Source organism: Tetrao urogallus (assembly GCF_951394365.1).
Source record: "Tetrao urogallus genome assembly, chromosome: 22".
In the NCBI taxonomy this organism is placed as follows: domain Eukaryota; kingdom Metazoa; phylum Chordata; class Aves; order Galliformes; family Phasianidae; genus Tetrao; species Tetrao urogallus.
Window position 1 is genome coordinate 3,792,461 of NC_136835.1, and position 17,928 is coordinate 3,810,388.

The 17,928-nt window shown below is 43.1% G+C and overlaps 1 protein-coding gene across 1 annotated transcript; it reads left to right on the forward strand.

The window, feature by feature from the left end:
* Positions 1 to 731: 731 nt before the first annotated feature.
* ATP12A (ATPase H+/K+ transporting non-gastric alpha2 subunit) lies at positions 732 to 17,244 on the forward strand (the record flags this gene model as incomplete). The annotated part of the gene is made up of 23 exons (XM_079545873.1): positions 732 to 740; positions 2,486 to 2,626; positions 3,955 to 4,014; positions 4,528 to 4,731; positions 5,253 to 5,366; positions 5,534 to 5,668; positions 6,202 to 6,319; positions 6,937 to 7,205; positions 7,982 to 8,180; positions 8,652 to 8,761; positions 9,047 to 9,181; positions 9,459 to 9,651; positions 10,043 to 10,218; positions 10,563 to 10,699; positions 11,395 to 11,545; positions 13,295 to 13,463; positions 14,183 to 14,337; positions 14,431 to 14,554; positions 14,829 to 14,974; positions 15,229 to 15,362; positions 16,210 to 16,311; positions 16,991 to 17,082; positions 17,216 to 17,244. The coding sequence occupies 23 exons, from the start codon at positions 732 to 734 to the stop codon at positions 17,242 to 17,244; spliced, it is 3,102 nt and encodes a 1,033-aa protein (XP_079401999.1).
* Positions 17,245 to 17,928: the final 684 nt, after the last annotated feature.

Below are 17,928 nucleotides of genomic sequence, written 5' to 3' on the forward strand. Positions count from 1 at the left end.
AGTTATGCATGAAAGTTAAAAACACAACAAATGCAATCCACAAATAAAGAGTGAACTCCAAGTTAAGAAACTTGATGGACCATTGCTCCGCTAAACCCCCAGTACATACAGGGCAGGGATCTGGCTTCCAGGGACCCTAGGCAGCACACAGAGCATCACACCAGCTGCTAGGAGGCACAACACGTGCACAGACTTCCTTTTCTCCAGCAGACGTTGCTGTAACAGCTGGATATGCAAAGGGGAGTCCAGTGCTGGAAAGCCTGTGAAGGAAACTCTTTGCTTCTAGCAAGATGAATAATACACCTGTTCCCTAGTCATGAGCAAACACTACAAAGGAATAATTAGAAACTATCTGACCTGAAACCCACATGCCCATTACTGTGGTATTTTTCCACCTACTACAGGTGAAACAGAAGATGGGCTGGACCTGGAAGGGGAGGGGTGGAGTGGCAGCACAAGATGCTGATTTATAAAGCACCAGCAAACAGTGCTCTTTCTCCACAGGCTCTGGACAACGAACTCGTCCTGCCTGAAGGATGCCAAAACGCAAGCAGGATTCCAGCTAACATCTGCTTGTCAACTGAGAGGGAACTACCACCCCTGTGAGCTTTTGCACTGCAACAGGCAGAAGTGTTCTGAGTTCCACTTTTCTCCTGTTGGGCTTTTGCTTTTCATCTGGAGCTTTTGGCTTGGCTGCTTCATTGCATCTGGAAAGGAATAAGCTCACCAAGATGGTAAAGGTGAGTACACTGTTCACCAAAACTGCTGCTGCTATGTGAGTTTCTTCCTACTAACAAGCTCTCATTTAATCTATGTGTATCAGAAATATGAGCAAAGCAAAAAAATGTAATTGATACTAGACACTATTGGGCATCCAGTCTTAATGACTAAGGTTGTCAGTCTAGCTAAGTATGCACTTCCAATCCTAAAATGCGAAGAGATTGGATAGAAAACACCTCCAGGAATGGCTAGTATTGTAATTAAGATTTTTACTTTTGCAAATGCCAAAATCTGAGATTTTATGAAAATCTGCAGGTTAGAGGTTATATGTACATCATGCACAGCAACCAACAGAATTTCCTAACTTCACTAATTTTCTTTTCTCTTCCTGCTAGGTTGTCATGATAGACAGTTGCTTTCTCTATCTTGGTTTCTGTGCAGATTTGAAAAGCCAAACAGATCTTTGAGTTGGATAGTTGAAGGGAAGAGTAGGAGTGCAAAGGAAGAATCCCAGTAGATAAACCAGATTGTGTGTCTTTGGTGTGATTCAAAATTTAGAACGTCCTGTAATAGAGATGTTCTGTATCTGGGATATTTGTCAAACAAACTGAAGTGCTTGAGAAAGACTTCAGGCTTGTAATTGGCTGAACCATTCACCAGCTCTTAGCTTTTCCCTTCCTCAAGATAAAATGTTAATATTTCAACATTCCTTTAATTAAAGGGCATCTGAGGACAGGAGGTCAGTTTGGAGTTCAGAATAATAGCAAGCAATGGGATGTCCAAACCTATTCTTTCCTTGTTGTTTCCATCACTTAAGCTGTCTGATTTAGGCTTTATACAGGACATTCACTTTCACTCACCTGAAATATTCCCTTTGTGGCAACCTAAATGACAAATGTCCTACAAAACGTGTGTGTACCCATCAGCAGCACACCAGCACATCCATCCCACCAGTAAAGCACACCATCAGATAAGACCCAGCATGACTCTCATGAGACTCCGATGGCTAATCTCTAAGGAAGCCTCTGAAATGGGGTCAACCAATAGTTCTTCCAAGGAATGGCATGTAATTTACAAGATAATTAGGATCTGGAACGTTATGATTATAGAAGCTGGCAAATGGGCAACACAGGAAGTCTGCCCTTCAGAGCGCGGTGTTAACGTAGAGTTAGGAGGATGCAACCCTCCTGAAGTTACATTATCCATAAAGCAGAACGTCAGAGGTTTGGCAGCATCCCTGGGTTTCTTACCTGTTACTAGATTGGCCAGTATGGGTAAACAAGAAAGAAGCAACAGGCTTGGTTCTCCCTGGCAGCCCGATAAGCTGTTTGCCTCCATTTTATGTCATCTGGTGTAAACGTGTGAATGGTAATTTTAAGTGAAAATAACAGTGAAGTCATGGATCTAAAAAGCTGTAGGAGCAGCCAAAGAAAAAAACTTCTCAATTTCTTTTTCTTCTTTCGCCTTTTCCACTCCATGTTAATTTTGCTGAGGTCCTGGGCAGCATTCCCACACTTTGTGTTAGATCATAAAACACTGGAAGCGTTGTGCTCTCTAAAGGAATCACTGTAATTGACAGATGCTGAAGACCTGATTGTGAGTGCTGCAGTGCTTGCTCTAGGGATATAAGGACAGGGATAGCACTCAAAGTTGCTGGGAGAAAGAAACAGCAGCAATTCCAACTTAGCAAAGAAACAGAAGGACTTGTCAGAGTCTGATTTGTGCAGGTGCATGGAACAAAGCTAAAACCTTCCTTCTTCCACAGAAAAAGTCTGATGTTTACTCAATTGAGATCAATGGGCTAAAAGATCTGGAAAAAACAAAGACTGGAGAGGAAGAAAAGTGCAAAGACCTGAAGGGCAACAAGAAAAAAAAGAATGAAGAACTGAAGAAAGAACTGGACCTGGTGAGTATTGCTAACTCCATGTCAGCTGGCAGGACAGACTCAACCACTGTTTGAATGAATGCTGGTGAAGGGAAGTGCCAATGCTGAAAATCCAGCAGGGAGAAATAAGCTTCCTTACACCCCTGTAGTACGCCTGAAAAAAAGCTGTGCAGGATTAGTATCTGTAATGAAAGGATGATTCTGACTTGATGAAGCCACCGTTGGTACAGAGCAGTGCATCCCTACCAAGGTCTGTACTTTCCCAGATGGAATTAATATGTAATATTAAGCTGCCTTCTCTCAGCTGCCATTTGCACAGCCAGCCAGGAAGCAGAAGGAAGAGAGGAGCAAAACATCTTGCTCCAGAGATTGCTAGTAGATCTAGAAGCACAGCTCAGCTTTACAGTTTTCTCCCTGCAAGGTACTTCAAGGAGAGAGCACTAAGCTCAAGCAACCTGCGTTTCCTTCTGGCTTGCCAGGGACCCGCTGGCTGGGTTTGGAAAACTCACTTCCTCCATGCATGCTTCAGTTTCCCAATCTGAAACATGAAGTTAATTATTCTGACCTCTTTTCTGAACTGCCTTAAGAACAGCTCACAGCAAAGGCAATGCATGGGTTAGGCAGTATTTCAAAGGTAAGGAAATCCCCAAACGAGCCATCAATTTCTCCATCATCTTTCTGAGCTCTATTCAGTCCCAGCTAAATAATTCTCAATGTATCTCATCTTTGCCACCGGGGATGTAACAGTACTCTCATGTTTCTAAAGAAAAATCAAAGCACAGACAAGTTAATTGACTCATCCGAGCAGCAATGAATCATGCTGTGAAAACAATGGTGAGAACTCACAAATTCTTGGCTTCTAAACCTCTGTTCACCACAAGATGTAATTGGGTCAGCAATAGCACAGCGTTGTCACTGCAGGGAAAGGAGGAGAGCTTTCTGATTTCCCTCTCCCATGCCTCTTTCTTAACTGTGCTTAGAACCTGCTGCCTCTTTCCATGAGACCACAGCAAATCATTTCACTCCCTCGTCACTTTATCAGTTAAGCTTCTCGACTCCACGTAACACTGACATTTATGGTGAAACCCATTTCCGTCCAGCAGAAGACAAGTGTTGTAAATGCTCTGCAAATAGTAAAATAGGAGCAAATGCCAGAGGTGTGAATATGTAAGAGGAGACTTGTGCTTTTTCTGATCAACTACACTGTTTGTTTGTGGAAGTGGGATGTCATGCTAGCAACTGGATCCATAGCTCCAGATCCAGGCACTCTGAACCACTTCCAGATCCTGATACAAAATTTACAAGTCTGCTGGTCTGCTTACTGTCATTTTCTTTCTTTTGGAATCCAGGATGACCACAAACTCAGCACTTCACAACTGGAGGAAAAGTACGGTACAAGCATCGACAAAGTAAGTCCATAGGGCATCATTAAAACTTCCTGATTCAGATGCCTTCCTTCACCTCTGGCTAACCCAAAGCTGCTTAGAGGCAGTGGGAAAGCATTCAAATTGGCAAACTGACAAAGCTGCACTCATGGATGCGTGCCTGCATAATCATGGAGCACCAGCTCCCAGTAAAGCCTCAAACAAACAGCATCTCAGTGCACGGCCCTGTCCTGGTTTTAAACTGGAGTTTCTCCATAGTCTGAAGGATTCCTCTGTTTTGTAACCAAAATCCCCATGCAAAACTGGACCACCACGTTCTCATCAGGACCACAGCTTTTCTGAAGGTATTCAAAGTTCGCCACAGGTCATTTTTCCCTAGCAGTATCACTATCCTGAAATCACTACCTTTGGAAATCAAAGGTGCAGGTTAACACTAACAACATTTAAGAAACAAGCAGCATACACTTCTTTTTCCTGAGCTGAGCTGAAAAGCTGTTTTCTGTGACCCCATGATAAACGTGGCATTTACTTTTGCAGGGTCTCTCCAGCGCAAGAGCAGCAGAGATTCTGGCTCGTGATGGTCCCAACTCGCTCACTCCTCCCAAAGCCACTCCTGAAATTGTTAAGTTCCTCAAGCAGATGGTGGGAGGTTTTTCCATCCTCTTATGGATAGGAGCTGTCTTCTCCTGGATTTCATTTGGCATTCAGTTGGCTCAGGGAGCTGAATCAGCCTTTGACAACGTAAGTGTTTGAATAAGTACAAAGTGAGTATGCGACCCTTTGACAATCTAAGTAACTTGAATACTACTTCATAGTTACTCAGTAACAACCAGGAGGTCTTTTGTTCTTCAGGACTCTCCCTTTACGACTGAACATTTCTGCTAAATACCTGACATACCACTTCTAAGAGTGCCTGTCCAAAGGTTTTATAACTACTGCCTGTAATCACAATACTTGAGTATGCTGGAATCTTTGACTTTGATTCTCTGCTAGGAATATAACTGATTCAGGTTCATGCCAGGTTTGATTTAGAGAAGATTTTTAGAGACACAGGACGTTTACCATTATAACTTTTTTTTATACCCCAGCTTTACTTGATCGATAGCAAGGCAAAACTTGAAAGCTTTTAATTTGTCTTTTAGTCTGCCTCAATACTTCACTTCAAGTCTCTTGAAACCATACAGAACGATATGATTTACTCCATCAGAGGAACTACTTAGCATATACTTTCAACTAACTGGATTATTTCTTTCACTGATTAGCTCTACCTTGGTGTAGTCCTTGCAGTGGTCGTCATCCTCACTGGTATCTTCGCTTACTATCAGGAAGCAAAAAGCACAAACATCATGGCTAGCTTCAGTAAAATGATTCCACAGGTAAGAATAACAAGCATTTCTTCCCTGATAACACCTCAAAATGACTGAAGTGGAACTTTACATATAAGCACCTTACATATCAGCAATAAGCATAACTTGAATCTACCTCTCGGTTGGGTGTTTAGAGGTAGCACCATGCTCATGTCAGTCATACTTCTGTCCTTCAGCAAGCTCTCGTCATAAGAGATGCAGAAAAGAAGGAAATGTCAGCAGACCAGCTGGTAGTGGGAGACATTGTGGAGATAAAGGGAGGAGACAGGATCCCAGCAGACATTCGTCTGATCACTACTCAGGGGTGCAAGGTAAGCAATGCTTTGTAGAGCACAGTGTAAGAGTGCTTTAGAGGCATTCATGACATGAACTACTTCTGCGCACCTAATATGAGTTATTAGAGCTTTAAAATTTGACCACATATAAGTCACAGAATGCAGAAGCTCTGCTGGGATGCCCAGCTCATGCCATACTAACATACTGACCCCCTTCCTGAACACCAGAACAGGCCATTGTGGCCATAGCATGTTCTAGCAATACTCCTTGCCAGGGCAGCACCAGATGTAGCAACACTGCATTACGTGCCTCCAGAGACCTGCAGTGAGGTCTTTGCCTTTCCTTTCAGGCTGCCACTGAAAATCCCACCAACAAACACATAGCATGGGCTGAACCAATTTCCTGCTGAAATACGTTCCTACAGTGACAGTGGCAATCATCTCATAGAACAGCACTGAGACATGATGGCCCTGTCACCTGTTATTAAATGTGCTGCAGCCTTCCTTCTGGGCTGTATGTAACTGCAAGTTACTGACTTTAACATGGGCATATCTCCGTTTCATTAAAGGTGGACAATTCTTCACTCACAGGGGAATCAGAGCCACAGTCCCGCTCCTGTGACTTCACCCATGAGAACCCCTTGGAGACCAGGAATATTGCATTCTACTCTACCACCTGTGTGGAAGGTGTGTAGCAACAAAGACCTCCAGAAATGGCACCTGTAGAGAGTGCCAAATAATATTTTTAACTCATTTTGAACTATTCAGCCTCAAGGAATTCCAGAAAGGTTTGATTGCTATAAGAAATGGTTTCCAAAGGACACCAAAATAAAGCCTGCAGCACTGAGCTGGTCATTCACCACGTCAACCAGTGAGACCTTTGTTTTAACACCTAGACTGGTTATGGGTGCAACCAGCATTAATTGCAGTTTTATTGTGGTCTTTCAATCATCACCTTTAGAAACGACAAGTTGCAGAAGCCTTTATGTACTTGTGGATGCTTCTGTGAAAGGGCTCTGTACACTTGAAGGTGTTGTTCCTGTGATCAGAACTAAAAGGCATGTGTACAGACTAACAGACTATCTGCTAGGAAATTGCACTGTGCCTTGGGTAATGCTGCATTCCTACTGCAACACCATCAGCAAAGGCTAAGGAAAATGGATTTTGTCCTTCTTTCCCTTTCTAAAGGAAAATAAATAATTCTGGGGTGAGGTCTCAGCCACGTAAAGGCTGAAAGGTGTCTTTGTTAATCAATACTGTGTAGAGAAGACAGGCCTGAAACTGATGGACTTATTTCTTTACAGGCACTGCTACTGGCATTGTAATCAACACTGGGGACCGCACGATCATTGGGCGGATTGCTTCTCTTGCATCAGGAGTAGGAAACGAGAAAACACCCATTGCTATTGAGATAGAACACTTTGTCTACCTGGTGGCAGGAGTGGCCATTTCCATCGGTGTCCTCTTCTTCATTATTTCTGTATCAATGCGGTACAAGATTCTGGACTCCATCATTTTTCTCATTGGCATCATCGTGGCAAACGTGCCAGAGGGACTGCTAGCCACAGTGACAGTGAGTCTGAGCTGCCACTCGTAGTGCTTCAGTCACTACCACAATTCATTTCCCTTAACTTCAATACAGCATAACGCTAAAAAACAGATTACCTCACTTGAGATGAGGTGGGGTGTTTCTTTTTCCATGAAACTGATAGGACAAACATTTAGGAATTCTGGCGTAACTGAGCTATTAATCTGAGCTTCAGCACAAGAATTCAGCTCTGAACAATGGTTTTGAAATACTGTTCTGCCTCAGTTGCTAACAGTATGATGATGTGAGTCATTTCTCCACAACCTGTTCCTATTTGGAATGGAAGACACTGTACCCTAAAAGTTGCATGAAAATTCCATTTACTAATACATAAAAATGGTCTTTACAATCCCCAGCTAAGAAGCAGCAGAACTGTTAAGCATTGTTAGCCCTAAAGCACACTAACAATGAACTGCAGTACGAAGAGCTTCACTTCAGGATTCATTAGATTGGGAATTCCCCCAACATTGCAGCTTCTTCCATCTTAGACAGCCTCTTAACTGATACAGCACTCATCACTATCAGCAAGCAACCAGGTTGCTCTCATTAACACATGTACTTTTTCTTAGTTTCAGCTGCACGTCTGAGCTAAATAATGCTTTTGCAATGCAAAATTGCAGCCACCAAAAGATGACTTTGAAGAAAATGCTCTCTTTCAGAAAAGCAACAACGTTAAAAGTAGCAGTCTGTAGGTTGCTTACATCATTCTTTAGTGGTATCTCGCTGGCAGCAAGCTGAACTTCTTGCTTTACCTCTGCCAGGTGAGCCTGTCTCTGACAGCCAAACGGATGGCAAAGAAGAACTGCTTGGTGAAGAACTTGGAAGCTGTGGAAACGCTTGGCTCTACTTCCATCATCTGCTCTGACAAGACAGGGACCCTCACGCAGAACAGGATGACTGTTGCCCACCTCTGGTTTGATAATCAAATCTACTCAGCTGATACCAGTGAAGATCAAACAAGTAAATATGGCAGTGGGGGGATCTAGAAAAGGGTGGCTATGTGGGATGTTTCCCACTTACAGTCTGTCCAACTGATGTCAATGAGGATATCTTTTCAGAGATGAAACATATACCTCCCTGCCACACACAAGTGCAGCGTGCAATAAGAAAATCCCTTCTTTGCCACACAGAGATGGGAACAGAATAATTCCCATCACCAGAAAATAAGCCTGGAGGAGGTTCTAATTCCAAGTGCACTCACTGACAGTGAATTTAGGAGGGAAATAAATACACAAACTTTATCTAAGTAACTTGGCCAGAACTGCTAGCTGATTGCCATAAGGTTCCTGTTGAAGTGATTTTCTGTAACAAAACCTATCAAAGGAACAACCTTATTCTGCAAACAATTTAATCGTGTTGTTCCAAACTGGAGCTTTTACTTCCACCACATACTATGCTAATGGATGCTGTACTCCTTTTGTTTCTTTTCAGCCCAGCCTTTTGACCAAAGCTCTCCATCATGGACAGCACTATCAAAAATTGTAACTCTGTGCAACCGAGCAGAATTCAGACCAGGACAGGAGAATCTCCCAATAATGAAGGTACTGCTTCACATCAACTTCTTTCTCTTCCTTTGGAAGAGCAATACATACAAGCTGTTCTATTTAGCTTCAGTCTTCTCTTACATTTAACACTCCAGGCTTCTAACTCACTGTTGGCTATAAACTCATTAAAAAATCTAAGGCACATTTTTAGCACAAGGCTTTTTTGGGGACAACTACTGCTTTATCACTGCTGCTCAAGCACAGAACATCTTACAGAAGCACTAAGATGTCTTGAAAGAGGTGCAGATGTGCTAGCAACTGTCCCTTCTCTCACCCATACAGAGAGTTGTGGTGGGTGATGCCTCCGAAACAGCTCTGCTGAAATTTGCAGAAGTTGTTCTGGGTGACGTCATGAATATTCGAGCACGGAACAAGAAAGTGGCTGAAATTCCCTTCAACTCTACCAACAAATTCCAGGTGTGTTTCAGTTTTTTGGAAACAGGCCAAACTGCTTCCAGCTTTCAGTGTTTCTATCAGCATATCGAATGCAACAGTTGGTGACCTGGAAGTTTTAATGGGTGAATTCAACGACAGGGAAGACTTAATCTCCAATAATTGCAGTTCGTTCCATTTGATGGAAAGAATGATACGTGGAAAAGGAGAATAATTACTATTTCTGTGCAAAGTAACCAAAAATGGAAACAAATAAGGGTCATATATGCTTCTTCAAATGACTTTGTATTGTGGCACACAGCTCTCCATTCACGAGACTGACGATCCCAACGACAAACGCTTTCTGCTGGTGATGAAAGGTGCCCCAGAGAGGATCCTAGAGAGATGCAGCACTATTATGATCAATGGGAAAGAAGAACCACTGGACAGTGAAAAGGCAGAAGCTTTCCAAACAGCATACATGGAGCTGGGAGGCCTGGGAGAAAGAGTGCTTGGTGAGTCCTAAATAGAGGGACTGTAAGAGAAATGCAGTGCAAAATGGGGAGTTTAAATCCTGGAATGAGCACAGTGTGTCTGGACTTCATTTCCCCTGCAGTGAAGGGTAAAAAACGAAGTGTGCTGCCTTCTGTGCAGACTGCTAAACCTCACTGCCATGCTGCCAGCTCCCTGTGGCAGGGATGCTCTTACTGCTATATACTGATGTCAATCTGAAACAACGTGCAGCCAAAACAAAGTTACAACGGCAGGTTAAATAATCCTCTAAAGAAAGCAAATGGTTAAATGCACTAGAATTTTATAGGCAAGAGAAAATCTGATGCTAAGCTTTAGCAAGCTCTCCTCTTTCATTATTTCCTGTATATTCTGTCAACCTACATCTCCTTCTAGGTTTCTGTCACCTGTACCTGCCTGAAAATGAGTTTCCAGACACCTACACATTTGACACAGATTCCATGAATTTCCCCACATCCAATCTATGCTTTGTTGGGCTCCTATCTATGATTGACCCACCTCGTTCCACAGTGCCAGATGCTGTCTCAAAGTGCCGCAGCGCTGGGATCAAGGTAGGGATCTCACAATATTCTTACAGATTGTAACCTCAGTGTATGTAACTTGAGTTCTCATAGAAAAAGGTTCCTCTATTCTGTGTTGTTCCAACCTTACTGCTCATAACAAAGCTTTTTTTGCAGCTCTGATAAAATGGTGCCAATAACAAGAGGTAGAGAACTGAAATCAATACAAAGCTAATTAATTGCCACTACCTGTCTTTGTTAAGTAAATAGCATAGCTTTCCAAGTTCAGATTCTAAACTGTTTCCTGGTCTAGAACAATAGACATTTCACCTAATCTCTCTGCATCCACAGCATGTACGTTTGTCACTCACTCCTAGCACTTGTCCCTTCTTCAGGTTATCATGGTCACTGGTGATCACCCAATCACTGCCAAGGCCATTGCCAAAAGTGTGGGCATCATTTCAGCCACCAGTGAGACGGTGGAAGACATTGCGAAGCGCCTCAACATTCCTGTTGAGCAAGTCAATAGACAGTAAGAGCAGCAGAGCATCTGGGATACCTACTGCCTTCATTTTCTGAAAGCTATGCCTTCTTCTTCTACAGTGCTTTTAGCCAAACTCTACATTGCAGCCACCAAGCCCACCTAACGTGCCTCTCTACCTGAATAATTCTGTGCCTAGGCCAGGGCTCCCACCTGCACTCACCATTGGAAAACACTGGCGAATAATACTTTGCAGATCTTTGCTGTCACTGCACAACTGACTAAACACGCACACTGAAAACCACAATTCAGTACCTTGTGTGGTGCTGGAGGATGACCTGACCACCACTCCAAGTTCCTCTTTCACCACTGTAAAAAAAACCCAAAAACAACAAATACCCCCCCCCTTAAAACAAGAAACCAGAAGAAAAGCATTAAAGATTTTTAGAGATGTCTTCCTCCCCCACTCTCACCCCCCCAACCCTCAGAGTACTCTTTAAAATGCATTTTCTGTTGTTAAGCCTACTCTGGAGGAAGCTCTGATTACTTCCCTCTGTCTCTAGGTAACTAATTCAGTCTGGATTTCTGCAGTGGCTTTCATTCAACACCTGCTGATTAACAACTAACGCTTCTGAAATTAACTCAATTTGCTGCCTTTCCTCACTGTTAAACTGCATTCATTCTACGAGTGCACTGTTCGCTATCTAAGCCTTTTGATTTGGAGACATACCCATGGCTATTCACAGGGAGGCTACAGCAGCAGTAGTGAATGGGATGGAGTTGAAGGACATGAGCTTGCAGGAGCTGGATGAAATTTTGTGCAACCATTCGGAGATCGTTTTTGCACGGACATCACCCCAACAGAAACTGATCATAGTGGAAGGCTGCCAAAGACAGGTAAGAGGTGTACAAGCTTCTGCACAGACACTGCTCTGGTGTATTTCCACAGGTATCACCCCCCAGCTGACAGTGGAAGGCAATTTCCAGTGCACTCTCAGCTCTGTTCACACCGCTCTCACCGTGCGAGAGCAGCATCCTAGACTGCCACAAGCACTGTCCTCTCTGGACAGAACCCAAGTTCTTTGAATTCCTGCTACAGACTCTGAACTCCTGCTGACAAAATGAGCTTATCCAAAGCATGAATGCGTTAGAGCCGTGCTGAGGGGTCTGACAGGCTTGTTGTAATTCAGAGGAGCTGCTGCTGGGATGCACAGCTAGCGTCCTGGGTAGAGACCTGCACGCACACTCTTTGGGAAGGAGCCTTCCCCCAGGAATTCTTTAAACCCAGATCAAAGCTACATATTACCACATCCTCTAGTCTTATCTCTTGTGGCCATTTAGACCCATGTACTTCCCTCCCACAGGAATGTTTAGACAAGAAGATAGATATGAATCCCACAAAATGTCATAGCATGATTTATCTGTGACCAAGCCTTATCTATATAACTTTCAAAGACTGCACAAGAACCCTCAGTAAGCATGAATCTGAGGCAGGATTTAAAGAGGGACTGTCCCACTCACAGGCAGCATTATGTAAGGGAGCATGGAGTGCAGCCAGCACAGGAGGCACAAGGAAAGAAATTACATATATAGCGAAGAATATATATATTCTGAAGAAGATGCAGATTGTCATTCAACGGTTCTCCCCCCGATGCATCTTCCAAATAGATGCTGCAAATCAAAAACTACACTACCACCAGGCCTGATCTTCACAGGGATGGAGATCCAGCACAAGCCATTATTTCATTTTTGTAATTATGCCAGCACTAAGCTTTCCAATCAGCATTAACAGCTCTTCAAGTGTAAGCCTGAATTGCTGTCAGAGAAGAGAGAGGAAAAAAAAAAAAAAAAGGATAAAAATCTTCCCGTTAAATCTCATTTTTAATTTAAAGTTTTTTTAATGCCCTTTGGCAGACAGAGGGTAAATGTGTTCTGTACTGCTTGGACACCCACACCCTCTGTGGATGGAGAAGGATGCAGAGGAACGCCCTTCCCTTCCCCCTCTTGAGCCACTCAGTCTACATGCTGCCTTTAGCACTGAGAGCCTCTAAGCTCTTCTGCCCATGGCAGTATTTATCAGTAGTGACACTGTGCTAAATCCCCAAAGGGACAGGACGTTCGGTATTTGCTTTAATCAGTTTGTCAGGCTTTTTCCCACTCAGAACACTGTGTTGCTACCCAGCTGTGAGCTTTTGCAACAAGCAGGACAGGACCCTTTTCTGCAGTAGATGGTTTCATTGGAAGATAACAAAGGAGCTGAACTGAATAATCAGTTTTCCATCTTTTGGATTCCTAACATGGCGTATCAGTGGTCAGAGTTGTTGGGACAGCATGCAAAGGGTCTCTAGTGATTAGTGACACGATTTACAATTAAGATTAAAACCAAGTGAGTCTGTAAGCACTGCACAAAAGTAAAGGACAGATCATGTGGGATCCTTGAATTTCCCAGTTATCTCTGCTGACTATGGAGGCAACCAAGACAACACACAGACATCTAATTTAGCCATCTGCTGCACACAGTCTGAGCCTACCATATTAATTCTAGAGACTTAGAGACTGGAAGGGTGCTGAGAGCTGAATGTCCTCAGGGGAAGAAGGCACCGCATCCTCTACAACCCCACGTTATGATCCTTCTGTATGTTGCAGGGTGCAGTCGTTGCCGTGACTGGAGATGGAGTCAATGACTCCCCTGCTCTTAAAAAAGCAGATATTGGAATTGCTATGGGCATTGCTGGTTCTGATGCAGCTAAAAACGCAGCTGATATGGTACTGCTGGATGATAACTTTGCTTCTATAGTCACAGGAGTGGAAGAAGGTAAAAAAAAATGTTGCTACCTCTTTTCTTAGCTGAAAGCAGCTGACAGCCACGCAGCACTGGCTGGTCAGTCCTCCTGATCCTGCCCTCCTGCACCCCTCTCTGCAGACAGCTCATCTCATATCTCCCTTATTGTCATCCTGGATTTGGTTTTTGGTATTTGGAGAAAAAAAATGGGAACTGCTTCTATCCAAAGACACTACAAAGACAATAAGGAAATCATTCCTCTCTTGCACATACTTGCTAAGCAGGGCACTGGTTTGCTATCTCTGCTTGTTCAAACTCCAAACAAAAGCATTTCTCATCTTGCTCCTATGCAGTCTTTATCATCATAAAGAGACAAGCTGTTTTCTTTACATTTTAACCTTATTGCTTGCTCACACAGAGTCCTCACTGTGCTACATCCAAACATACTCTGCTTCTCCAGCTGCAAAGTGCTCATGGTTTGCATTAAGACCACAGCGTGCTGAGGAATGGGAGCTTTCCTCCACCTTTCTCAGTGAAAGAGACTTTTTAATTTAATTAGAATTTTCAGGAGGGTCAAAGGGAAGGTAGGTTAATGTTTTGGGGGAAAAAAAGCACTTTAAAATGTACGTGAGGAGAACACACATAAGCCATTACTGCTTTCACTTAAGTTAGTTAAAAAAGTAAGGTTTTGGGTTGTTTTTCTGAAAACTGTTGGCAATCAGCCATTACAGAAGTGTTTCCTTTTCCTCCAGGCCGCCTGATCTTTGACAACCTAAAGAAAACAATTGCCTACACGCTGACTAAGAACATTGCTGAGCTCTGTCCCTTTCTTATCTACATTATTGCCAGCATTCCAATGCCCATCGGAACCATCACCATCCTATTCATTGACCTGGGAACAGACATTGTAAGCTGCTGCCTCAGAGCTGAATAGAGAAATATCCTCACAAGCGACAGAAGCTGGGTGTACAGGCACCCTGATGGTTTGTTTCTGTTACAGATCCCTTCTGTTGCGTTAGCCTATGAAAAAGCTGAAAGCGATATTATGAACAGGAGACCCCGAAACAAGAAGAAAGACAGGCTGGTGAACGAGCAGCTGGCTGTATACTCCTATCTGCAGATTGGTAGGTTGGCCTGTTCTCCATAACACCACCTTGCATCAGCAGAACGAGATAAAAACAAGCTCTTTCACTTTTTAGAAAAGGGGAACATGAAATTAAACCAGTACTCCTATGTTTTGCTTCTTCCCTATTTCTCTGGTCTAGTATGAGATACGGAGGTTGGTGGCCCTGCCTGCAGCAGGGGGGGGTTGGAGCTTGATGATCCTTGAGGTCCCTTCCAACCCAAGCCATTCTATGATTCTCTGATATAACTGATTCTCCCTCTCTGATTTTACAGGTATCATGCAGTCAGTGGGAGCCTTTGTGACATATTTTACAGTATATGCAGAACAAGGCTTCCTCCCTTCCACACTGCTTGGCGTTCGAGTCGACTGGGAAAACAATGCTATTAATGACTTTGAGGACTCTTATGGACAGGAATGGGTAAAGATGCACCAGAACACCTTCGCTCTGTGTCTTTAAGATTCAATGCTCTCCTCTGAAATACAAGATTAAGAAAACAAAAGGGAGGCTTAAATGTAAACATTGGCCCAAATCTGACCATTGCACACCTTAATCTGAAATAACGGAGTTTATCCCTTTGTAACGGAAATCTTCCTGCCAAGGTTTACAGTTGCTTCCACAAAACAGGAGTGTTGGATATAACACAACTGTTTGTTTTTCCCTTTGCTCTGCAGACTAAATACCAGAGGACGTACCTGCAGTGGACTGGCTACACTGCCTTTTTTGTCAGCATCACCATTCAGCAAGTTGCAGATTTGATTATCAGGAAAACAAGAAGAAATTCCATTTTCCAGCAGGGTCTTTTCCGGTAGGTTTTGCTGGTCCTTTACCTGACAGGTGGAAGGATTTATTTGCCCCCTCACATTCAGTCACTGAACAAAGACTAAATATGGATTCAAGCCATAAACATTTTCTCACACTTCGCCACCCCCTCTTCTATCTCATGATAGGAGTTTTCCTTAAGTAAAGGCTTTCTTCTGTTTAATCTGAAAACACACCAGCCTAAAAACTCCGTTCGTTAAAATGTTTACAATGAAGAAGTTTCCTCCCCAGATTATTTTCTTAATTCTTATCTACTTATCAGCACTTAGGTCACTTGAACTTCAAGCTAACTTCAGCCTGCCAGGTAAGGAGATACCAGCTGGTCCAACAGTGCTGGCTGCCCTTTGCAGAGGGCTCTGTGCCTGTAAATCCCATGAAAGCCAGGGAATTAAAAACATCTAGAAGGATGGAGGCTGCATGTGAAAGCTGGCATTTAGACAGAGTATTTCTGATAGGAAAGCAAACAGGTTTTCTTTCTCTATCTGCAGATACAGAGCCTACACCTATGTATTTTTCCTTCTTCCATTTGCATTTGAGTCACAATGAGCACATTCACATTGCAAGTAGGAGACATGAGTAACGAAGGCAGCAGGCCTGCCTAAAGCTAGCTCTGCTCTACGTAGGTCAGGAATGGGAACAAGAAAGACATGGGAATATGAGATGCATGGCGATGCTACAGAGCCCACCAGCTCCCTCACACCACACTGATCCCCATTTATCCCCATCTATCTCATGCAGGCCGTCCAAGCCAGTGATCAGAGCCTCAGGAAGGCACAGCCTTTGCAGTGTGCTGTGAAATCAGCTTTAACTACTTCTCTGTGATTTTCTTATAGGAACAAAGTCATCTGGGTGGGTATATTTTCCCAGATAGGAATTGCTCTGATTCTCACCTATGGTCTTGGACACGTTACAGCCCTGAACTTCACACCTCTGAGGTGAGCTCTGATGCTGGCACGCTTCCCTTTCCTTCACGAACTAACAGACAGGGACTTACCGTTCTGCCTGAACCCACAAATGGGAGAAAGTTGTCCAGCAGGACAGTTTTAGGATAAATATTTATGAATATTCATTTCGAAGAACAGGATGGGCAATTTCTTGACCAAAAAGGGAATTATTTTCACAGCTTCTATAAAGAATACATTACTTTTTTTTCTACTGAATTTACTGTAGAGAATGCAGAAACCTTCTCGTGTAGAACAAACCCCCACATTTTGTCCAGCATCACCAACATTTTGGTGAGATTATATAACATTTTACTTAACTTTATGCAAGCAACTTCTATTTTAAACATACCACTGTCAAAAATGTTCCATTTTTCTGACATCTTCAGAGACTGTAATGCCAGCAGGCAACATTTCCTTCTGAATAGTATCCGGAATTCATTAATTAATTCAGTTAACTACTTGCACTTGGGCAGCTTGCAGGCACCTAATCTTATTTCTAATCATTTAAGTGCTTAAGTTACAGGGGGAAAAAAAAAAAAACAAGCAATGAAACACCACGAAAACACCACCAGATTTCCTTTTAGTGAAGTCAGACAGTGTAGAGAGAGGCCTCAGACATCCAGCTTGTGTTTAGATGCTTCTGAATGAGAATCTCTTCTCCCACTCCCAGGTTTCAGTACTGGTTTGTGGCTGTACCGTTTGCTGTCTTGATATGGGTCTATGATGAGGTCCGTAAGCTGTTTATCAGGAGATACCCAGGAAGTAAGTAGGATTTCCTGCATTTAGCTGTCCTTTCCTCCACTGCCCCTCACTCACCTGACTGACAGACAACTCAAAATGGACCATTTGCCCCCAGAGCTCCAAACATCACTTTTTTCATCCTCTCCTCTTGCAGGCTGGTGGGATAAGAACATGTATTACTGAATCCGTCCTTATCACTGGACTTCTTCCTCCTCACGGAGAGCTGCTCCTCCACCTCACACAGCCTCTGCTGCTTCAATGTCCTGTCTGTGCAATACCAAGTATACACTGGGCTCGCCCCATGAAGAAATTTCATGAATTTCATGAAGAATTAAGGACTTAAGAGGCTGGCAAGTAACCTCCCGCTGTACTGTAAAGACGATGCTTGTCTGAAATTGAAGTGCCATCTATTTTTGTAAAAAGAATGACTTTCCCTCATCCAAGGATGAACCTGGAGAGCACTCAGAGAGGAAAACACAAAGAAAGAAAAACACAACAGAAAAACTTAATGTAAGGCATTAATTTGCACTAGAGGGGTTGTTTGCTTGTTTTCTTTTTGTTTTGTTTGTGCAACTGAATTCTAAGCAAGTGCGTACATAGATCTGTATTACCTTGCTGAGAGTAATAACACTATATAGGAAAAATTTGATAATAAAAAGTATTTTCCAGAAGACAGTTCTCCACCTTATTTTCTGATAAAGACCAAGAGAGTGAAATGGAAAGGGACACATTGAGAAATGCATCTGGAAGGCCAAGGCACAGCCAGTCCATTTAAACACCTTGTGATTCTGTGAGTGTAGAATGCTCAACACTCATTTTCTAAGGGACATCATCTCCACGGCAAAGTGGACCTTCATATGCATAATG